Source organism: Puntigrus tetrazona, unplaced genomic scaffold (assembly GCF_018831695.1).
Source record: "Puntigrus tetrazona isolate hp1 unplaced genomic scaffold, ASM1883169v1 S000000397, whole genome shotgun sequence".
NCBI classification, from domain to species: Eukaryota; Metazoa; Chordata; class Actinopteri; order Cypriniformes; family Cyprinidae; genus Puntigrus; species Puntigrus tetrazona.
Genome location: NW_025048050.1, coordinates 580,001 through 590,090, shown reverse-complemented (window position 1 = coordinate 590,090; position 10,090 = coordinate 580,001). Strand labels below are relative to the sequence as shown.

General features: G+C 36.9%; 1 protein-coding gene across 4 annotated transcripts in view; it reads right to left on the bottom strand.

Moving 5' to 3' along the window:
• Positions 1-7,154: 7,154 nt before the first annotated feature.
• Positions 7,155-10,090, bottom strand: part of pi4kaa (phosphatidylinositol 4-kinase, catalytic, alpha a) — a 32,248-nt gene continuing 29,312 nt past the window's right edge. For all 4 annotated transcript variants that reach the window (XM_043231639.1, XM_043231641.1, XM_043231640.1 and 1 more), the window contains exons 53-55: positions 10,033-10,090; positions 9,410-9,493; positions 7,155-9,320 (exon numbers count right to left, since the gene is read on the bottom strand). The exon at positions 10,033-10,090 is cut by the window's right edge and continues 32 nt beyond it. In XM_043231639.1, coding sequence (XP_043087574.1) covers positions 9,269-9,320; positions 9,410-9,493; positions 10,033-10,090 — 194 coding nt within the window. In that variant the 3' untranslated portion in view covers positions 7,155-9,268. The remainder of the gene's footprint in view (positions 9,321-9,409; positions 9,494-10,032) is intronic.

The window sequence follows — 10,090 nt, the reverse complement described above, 5'->3', positions numbered from 1 at the left end:
GCTTATTCTTCTCATGCCCTCGAAGAGCCCCGCGTACTTTTTGTTTTAAGTACTTTTAAGTGGAATCACTTTTTGTAATCCAGTGTTTCAACTCTTTTGTTTCAAATTAACATGATGTATGCAGTGATGCATGAAAAGGATTGTGCCTGGATTTTTTTTTTCTCCCCTGCAAAGAAAATATGCAAGTAATGAGTAACCAGGAGTTAAACTGCCTAAAGATAGCAGTCTCGATGATGGTTTGGTTTTGAAATGGGTGCAAAAAAAATTGACTTGGGTGATTGGCTATATTTCTGACCTTCTTTGTACAGTCATGCTCCAATAGTTCAACTTCAGGCTTGATGCAACCATTATCCATACAATGATGAAAAACAAAATGCAAGCAGGAATTAAGCAGATGATGGATAACTAGAAGTTGACTAAAAGTGTGTGTGTATATATATATATATATATATATATATATATATATATATATATATATATATATATATATATTATTTTATTTTTATTTTTATTTTTCTAACAAAAAATATGCAGCGCCTCATCTTCTTGTTAGTGCTCCATTTACATCCATTAGAAGTTTGCTGCATTTAAAATAGCTTTTTAATTTGTTTATGCACATTTGTAACTCAATATGTTGTCTGGTTCAAAAGAAAAGAAGATGCAGGAAAATACCGGTGCATACGGGGAAAAATCCAGAGACTGGAATCATGCACGTATCGCGTAACTGTTTTATTTATTATTTCAGTTATTTTACATGTTTTCAGAAAGATTATGCTTTAACGCAAAAAGTGTTACCCCCCCCGCCTTCAAAAGTTTACTTTGGTGCTCCGTATAATGTATTAATTTATATGCATCATTCATCGAACCGAGGGTCGCATTGAAATGATTTTCTGTTAATTGTAATTCCAGGTTCGGCGCTCTATTCGCGTTTAAAGCAAATGCACTTGAGTTTCTGCAGCGACCAGAGGTGAATGCTGCGGGACGTGTTGCGTCGTTGAGACCAGGGGGTCACCGATGATTAATGACGAGAGGGCGAGAGAGGGAATCGGGCAACCCCACCCACCCCTCCCCCAGCCGGGCTCTAACGGGCCGTGGCACAAGGGGTCCGTCTGCCATCTGGGAGCCCCTCTCGGAGCTTCACCAATCAGAGGACGGCTCGGCCCTTTTCTTTCCCCTCTGCCTGGCCCTCCGCTCGGCATTCTCGGGGCCATTTAGACCGGCCCTCCTTTTGTTCCCCCTCCAGGCTTGCCAGTGTATGTCAAGAGGCCAGCGTGCACCTCCCTACCCCGGGGGAAAAGAGGGTTGGCATTTTTATGGTCCTTGTGTGGCTGATTCTACGGGGCCATTAAGCCCCGCCTCAAGTGGTGTCACATGCCAAATGACCCTGAATGGGGTCAGTTTCAGGCACAATGAGTTGTATGTTGATGCCGCCTCCCCCCGCTCGGCCCGTCTGCTAAGTATAGATTAACTATAGACACATCTGCGAGGAGGCAAAATCACATGCAGATCTCGCAGGAAGCCCTTAAATGCATGAAAGGCCTTTCAGCGTCTAATGCCCATGATCGCGGCATCTGCTGCCCGATGCTAATTTGAATTCGAAAACTGGTTAAGGCGAGCGGGACTGTTGCTAGAGGTCGTGGTTCGGGTCGGTGATTGGAACCAACTCCTGCGAGGTGGTATCACGGCTGATAAGGCCTATCTGGAGACTCGGGCCATCAGGAAACCACACAGCCACGTGTTTAAACTGGGTTGATTTTTCAGCCACAACATAGTAACAAACCACATACTCTAAAACGCAGAACACCACACAGGAACATTTTAAAAATATGCTGGCAACTGGCTAAAAAAACAGGTTCAGAACAGCCTGCTGGCTAAAAACGTTTTGTTGCAACCATATAAAAACATTTTTTAAACGCATGTAATCTCATGACACCTTGATTTAAAAAGAAAAAAACATTCCAGCCACAACATAGACGCTAAAACAAATCAGATCCATGTTTTTAGATACATACTGGCTAAAACGTTTCAGAACACCTTAGCAACCAGATAGCAACATTTTAAAAAATATTCAGAACACCAAAGAAACTGCATGGCAACTGGCTAAAAACAACCCAGGTTACCATAGCAACCTTTTAGATGCTGGCTAAAAACGTTTCGGAACACCTTAGAAACCATATAACAACATTCTAAAAAATATTCAGAACACCAAAGCAACCACCTAGCAACCGGCTAAAAACAACCCAGGTTACCATAGCAACCTTTCAGAAACGGGCTAAAACAATTAATTATTTAATAGAATGTAAGTTTATTTGAACGTTTGTTATTGTTTAGCGTTATTTATTTGAATGTTTGTTTATTTGTACTTTTAATGAAGATTTTTTTTTTGCATTGACAGTTTGTTTTAGGTTAGTGTTATGTGAGCTTTTGAAGATGAACGTCACGTTGAATATTTGTTCTCTTTTTAGCGTTATTTATTTGAACGTTTGGCGAAGAACGCGACGTTAGCCATTTATCGGTTAAGTGATATTTATTTTAGCGTTTGGTGAAGAGCGTGTCGTTGAGTGTCTGTTCTTCTTTAGTGTCATTTAATTGAACGATTGGTAAAAAGCATCAAACGGAATGTTTGTTCTCTTTGTTTTAGTTTGATTTATTTGAACGTTCACTTGAACTTTTAGCGAAGATCGCTGTTGTTCCTTTTTGTTTAATGTTGGGTTTTTTTTTGTTTTTTTTTTTTTGCTTTGAAGACGAACGTCCCAAAAGGAGCAAACCTTCAACACGGTGGTCTTCACCAAAAGTTCAAACAAACGAAACCGTACTAGAAAATAAACGCGGACGAAATGCTCTTCGCCAAAACGTTCCAATAAACGAAACGAAAGCCAAACTTTCCACTCGGAAGTTATTCGTTCGAACGTTTGGTGAAGAGCTTAAACGTTCGTCCTCGTAGCCCTGGCGTTATTTAGTTGAACGTTTGGCGACGTTGACCGTTTCAAGTGATATTTATTTTAGCGTCCGGCGAAGAGCGTTTGTTCTCGGCGGTTTGCACCAGGTGTCTGTTCAGCAGTACAGCAGCTGCCCCTCCAACCCTGGATTAATGCAGGACAGAGAGGGGGGATACACACGAGCCCGTCTCGTCCGGCAGAATCCAGTCTATTCTTCTCTTTCTTTCTTTCATTCTTTCTTTCTTTCTTTCTTTCTTTCATTGGGCTGAATGTAATGGCACAGACTGCCAGGCTGACAGAGCAACGGCCCAAAAGAAACGGCCCTACAGGTGGTGGGCACTGCGCGAGTTTAGCATATTGATCCTTTCACATGGACTCGTACAGCAGCCTCTCAGAGAGAGAAAGACGCTCTATTTACACTGTGCCATGGCGCTTTACAAAACAGGCTTTAGGGCAACACATAATGGGCTCCTTTGCCTGAGCTCGAAGGTCCACAAAGGACGGGGAGAAAAAAAAAGGTTTAATGTGAAATTCTGATGCCTTTTTTTTCTTGTTCTTTATTCTTCGTCGCACATGATGATGCTAGACTGAGTAATTCAAAGGTACAGTGGATTTTCGAAAGATGCAGGATGCTGAAACTGGTGCCGTGACCCGTAGCGAAATTGGTTTGAATCGTATGAAAATGTGGGAAGTTTGCATAAATATCTGCTGCTTAAATATTTTTGCTGTTTTGGTGTAGGAATCCACTTCATTTTTACTATTACTTTTTATTTGACTTGGCATAATTTAAATGGTCAAATAAATCAACTATATATTATATTATACAATAATTTATTTCCATAAAAACGTATAATATATATGTATATATATATATATATATATATATATATATATATATATATATATATATATATATATATATATATATATATCTTAGTATATATACTTACAGGTTTTATTTTTTTAAACTTACAGCATCTTTATGTGTGTGTGTGTGTGTGTATACATAGCAAAATTTGCTTGTTTTCTTTTGAAAAAAGAAAGATTTATTGAAGCAGCGCAACTTTTTCCAACATTAACAATTATCATAAATGTTTATTAAGCAGCTGATTTCTGAAGGATCATCTCAAGACTCTGATGCTGAAAATTGAGCTGCGCAACACAGAAACGTATTGTATTTTGACATTTATTGGAGCAGAAACCAGCTTTTAAAATTCGTAATATTTCACAATATTGCCGTTTTGCTGGGTGTTTCACAAAATAAATGCTGCCCTGGTGAGCAAAAGAGACTTCTTTCAAAAATATAGAAAAAAACCGCCGATCCCAAACTTTTGGACAATAATGTATTTTGTTTATTTTTTTTTCTCAATTAGACCAAAAGAGTCGTTAATGGTTCTAAATCAGGAGCAGATTCCTCCTATTTCTCATGACTCCAGCATGTTTATGTGAAACCCCTGCGGTGTTTAAAATGCAGCGACTGTACCTGCTCCATGAAGTCTGGCCTCTAGGTACAACATTTTTAATCAGGAACTGTCAAGTGCATTTGATTAACATTAATGTGTCACATGGGTCGCCCCCCCGCCATATGTATGCAGATTCACAGAGGGTCCGAGCGGCCCCAGCCGCGCTCCGGCACATTCATCACTGTCACGTTGTGTTAGTTTTGTGTGTGTGTGTGTGTGTGTGTGTCAGAGACAGCAGAGGGCCTGATGAAGATCACACACACCGTCCCTCGCCCTCCTTTACGTGCTTAAGACAATGCAGTGAGCTCTGATAATACTACGGTAATACTGGGATGAGCTCTCACCTTTACTCACCATGACCTGGATATCAGTGTCTTTGGTTTTTAATGCAGAACGCAGTTGCATTACCACGTGCAGATGGATAATTCAAATGTTGTAATTATGAACTTTGGAGCATGAAAAGTGGGCGTGTCAAACCATCTTAGAAGAGAGGATTGGGGTTGGTGTCTTGTTGGTGTCTTGCTATTATTAATATTATCACTATATATATATATATCTTATATATATACTATATATATATACATTATGTAAAAAAAAAAAAAATATATATATATATATATAAGTAATTGACAATTTATATATTATAAATATATAATATATAATTTGCATTTAATTTTGATATTAAAAACATTATTGAAAAAAGTATTTTTTTATATATATATGTAATGCCTTAGTTTTGTGTGAAGTTAGTACTTTAAAACATCTTTCACTTTTGTTTTTTTAATTATATTTTTTCTGAAATATGTAATAGAACTGCAAAGCACGGCATGAAAAAACTGGTTTATCAGCAAAGGTTTGATTTTGTTGCTAATTTAGAGGCCTTAGGAAATATGACTTAATATTAATGAAATCATTGCTAACTATCAATAAAATCTTATTTATTGTATTTTGAAATAGTATTTAAATGCTACTGGTAAATGAAAAGTGATCGTTACAATTTTCCACCAGGGTCCTGTATTCATGTTTATATATATATATATATATATATATATATATATATATATATATATATATATATATATATATTACGATTACAGGTTAATATTTTTAAGAGATCGCTCGCAAAGAATAATTAGTAAGTCTTCAACATTGTACCAGAACTATAACTAAACAAGTAGAATTTTCCAGTTCTTTAAATCACAAACGAAACTGCCTGATATTCACAGGTTCTAAAGAGAACCTGAAGCTAGGAGACGTCCCATCTCTATTTCAGGATACGGTTATTGTCAGTAAGTGCTTGGCGGGATCAATGTGTAAGTGTAAAGTACTCTTGGCACGTCGTCATGACGACCAGCTACACATTAAAGCCCGTAATCTGTAAGCTCATTAAAAACGGGAGTAGCAATCTGAAGCGGTGCTGCAGCTGCAGGTGAAGGGGTTGCAGGTCCTCTGTGTCTCTGCGCTAAACCTGCAATGAAACGCATGCAACAGAGCGCCGGCGGCCGCGTCACGGCTCGGGGAGGGGCCGAACTGCGCTTTCTCAAATTGGCCTGTGGAGAATAAATGGGCATGTTTGAGAAATCAGTGGCAACACCTTTTTATTGCAGCCCAATCCCGCCCTCCACCTCCACCTCCCCCACCCGCAGCGCTCGGGGAGCCGTTGCCATGGCGATCCGGTATTCCGACTAATGTATGGATGTGGAAGTGGAATTCCTGGAGACAGTCAGGAGCTCAGAGGAGCTCTAGTGATACAGCTCTCTTACAAACCAGCCTGAGCTCACAACTTACAAAACACTGCCACAGTATCAGTGTGCTCTGGGCAACTATATATATACAGTTATGTGTGTGTGTGTGTGTGTGTGTGTGTGTGTGTGTGTGTGAAGATTTCAAAAGCCTATAAGTCTGTGATGTATATAATTTTTTGTATATTAAGCAGTTTCAGGTTCCTATGTGTAGGTTCTGTAATTTAGCTGTAATGTCATTGAATAGGCTACTTTTTTCCCATTAAAGTGCAATAACCAAACATAAACATAGGAGCCTCATTTAATGTGTATATATATATATATATGTGTGTGTATATATATATGTGTGTATATATGTATATATATATATATATATATATATATATATATATATATATATATATATATATATATATATATATATATATATATATATATATATATATATAAACTCTTGATGAAATCTCATTATGTATGATGAGATGTATATATATATATATATATATATATATATATATATATATATATATATATATATATATATATTTATATTTATTTGCTTTCTAGGAAATTATTATATGGAATAAAAAATAAATGCTAAATAATAAAACTTAAATCTGAAGCCTCGTTTGTCGTTTGAAGCTCTTGGCAGAAGTTTATTGTGTCTTTTATCATATTACTAATCTGCTTTGCACAATGCATCAGAACATCCTTCACTTGTAAAACTAACACGGGCTCCTGTGGAGCGCTGCTTCATTTCACCGTTTAAAGCAGACTCATCCAATGAGATTCCATCAAGAGCTCAGAAGCGTTTAATACGGAAGCTGCATAAACGCTCCAGCATTAGCTCAGCAGATCGGATCTGCCACCGCCGGCTACATCGAGCAATTAAATATTAATAGAGCATCCGAAGCGTCCTCGAGGTAAAACACACACGGGATCGGGTTCTACGATGAATAATGGAAGGCAATCATCACAGATTACCGCCCAAAGACCAGAAGTCGGCACAGTTTTGTCCAAGTGTTTACATTTTAATAGACGCTTTCAGGTCCGTTTCTGTTCACAAACACGTTTGACTGATTACACTGACAGCAATGAAATGTTAAAAAGTGCAAATGCGGGCAAACGGCGCACACCATCGATGAAGGTCAAGAAAAACGTTTCCCGGCGGTTTTTCCCACCAACAAACGCGTCGATGCTTCCACGCAACTAGCGACTTGATTGTCGACGATTCAAACGGACACAACGTCAACATACACAGAAATGAAGCGCTTTCCGCCATATTGTCACAAATATCCGACGCACATATACACACACACACACACACACACACGAATGAACTACAGCCTCTATATTCTATTGTTGCTACGCAGCTAAAATAATCTCTTATCTTTGAGTAACGTTAAAGGAAAATGACTAAAGCTTTTGTCGAGGTGATCTGAAAGTACAGCGGCTCTACGGCGAATCCGTCTACGATGAAGGCGGTCGCCCCGTTTGTTTGCGCACTATGAATTTACATCTTTAATGTTTTATAAAGACATGCATTATGACACCAGCTATCCCGTGAAGTCAGTAAACAACGTTTTCTTTTTTCCGGTGGAAGATCCCTGTTAGGAGCAAAACACGAACGGCATCGGAGGTGAATCTCACAAAAACTCGCGTTTCACCCTAAAACTCTAGATACGATTTCGCATAAAGAAAATATTTCGCATTATTATTATTTTTTTTGCATTCGGATGGTGCGCTTGTTTTTCGTAATTCTCATCGCTTTGTGAAATACGGTCATTTTTGTTGTATTATGTATGGTAATAAGCAATACTTTTTTTTTTTCAATATCAATATTAGTGATGTGATATTACACTCGCGAGAAATTATTTCAGGTGAACAATGCGCACAAGGAAAGAAAAACCCTGTTTTCATAAGCAATGTGGTACTTTAAAGTATATTATTTGCATTTTTCTCACCGATCATGCATTTTCAACCACAATTCTCATTCGTAGTTACATTTTAGTTAAAATGTTAATATTAAAAATATTAAATATTCATTTAAAAAAATGAGACCTTTACCAGCACGTATAAAATTGACATTTTTGCATTACATCAATGAGAATCTGGATTTAAAAAGTCTCATAATGTTTTATTTTTAGCACTAGATATTTAGATATCTATTTTTTAATTTGTGTTTTTATTTTTTCCCGGCACTCTAACGCATTTAGACGTTGTACTCTTTTTCATGTTATTTTCTACATTAAAATAAACATAAAATACAGGTAGTAAACGAATAAAAGCATGATGTATAAATGTTAATTGCAATGCATTAATTGGTAAATTTAGCAAAAAAAAAAATGCATAAAAAAACAACACTATTTTTAAGGAATGTTGCATTTTGTGTTATTTTTTATTTGTGTTATTAACATCATTCTAGCCCAAGCTACTGTAATGCATCGAGATACTATTTATTTACTATACAGTCATTTTTGTTGTATTATAATAAACAAAATGCTGTAATTTTTCTTTATTTAAATCAACTAAATAAAGGCAGTGCAACATGATGCATGCACGTTTAGTTTCGTTTAAGAAGAAAATAACAAGAGATTGTGTTATGCCCGAAATATCAAACCGTCCTAAAATACAATTTTCTCGCAAAACTATAATTCCGATCCTTGAAGGTTTTGTGAGACTCACCCATTCAGTGCCGAACGCGACCTACAGACAAGACACAACGTACAAACACTAATGTATTGCATAACACAGGTCCTTTGCTGACGGCACGTAATCTACAGTGCAATCTGTGCCATAGTTTTAGAAATGGCTTCCCGGGAGACGCGACTAACCCCCAGAGATTCAAGTAGAGTTAAAGGATGTATTTCTACGCATGGAATGTCAAAATTCACGCACGAACGGTCACGGCAGATGCCTTAAAGGGAGATCAGAGGACAAACATGCAGCTTTTGGAGTACAGCGGATCACTAGAGAGGCCCCGAGGTCGGCCGGACAGGAAGTGACACGCCTGGACGCCGCCGGGGCCAATCAGAGCAGGTGATTTATTTTGATCTATAAAGTGCTCGTGGTAAAGGTTTGTAATAGACTGATAATGACTACTGATCTCGAGAGGAGGCCGGTCTCAGTACGGGATCTGGTTCTGGTAGAACTGCAGTATGTCGTAGGTTTTGCTCCTGTATCAGAGAAACACAGATTTTCACCATTAGCGTTCACAATCCAAACTCTGTCTTTGAATATTACGTGGCAAGGCGACGTTTGTTACCTGCTACTGAGGAAGCAGCGCTCGATGACTTTAATCATGAAGGCTGCGGCTTCCTTCTCACTCATGTTGGGGTTAAACCTTTGCCTGCAGAACAAAATATAGCAGGGTTATTATTGTAAAACTATTACAAATGTTACAAAACTATTACTATTACAAAAAAAAAAAAAAAAAAAAAAAATATATATATATATATATATATATATATATATATATATATATATATATATATATATATATGTAATAATAATAAAATAAAAATATATAAATATATATATTAACTATTAAAACAGTTGGTAATTACTGAAATACACACACATAATAAAAATAAATTAAAATGAATAAATTAAAATTAATTCTACATAGTAATATTTAAAAAAATGATTAAATAAAAACTAAAAATGGCAAAAGCACATTGCAAAATGACAAAAAAGAAAATTTAATTGACAACTTAAAATATGAAAAATAAAACATATACATTCACATAAATATATTTAAAGAAAAACGATAATACGAATGATAAAACAGTATAAATAATACAACAATAACACGCTGATGTACAGCAATCAGAGGAAGAAACAACAGATCAGAGAGTTTAAATTCTGCTTTAATATTTCTTAACATACTTCAGGAGTTTGATGGTCTGTCCTCTGAAGCACGGCAGCCCTGTGTCAAGCATCAGTG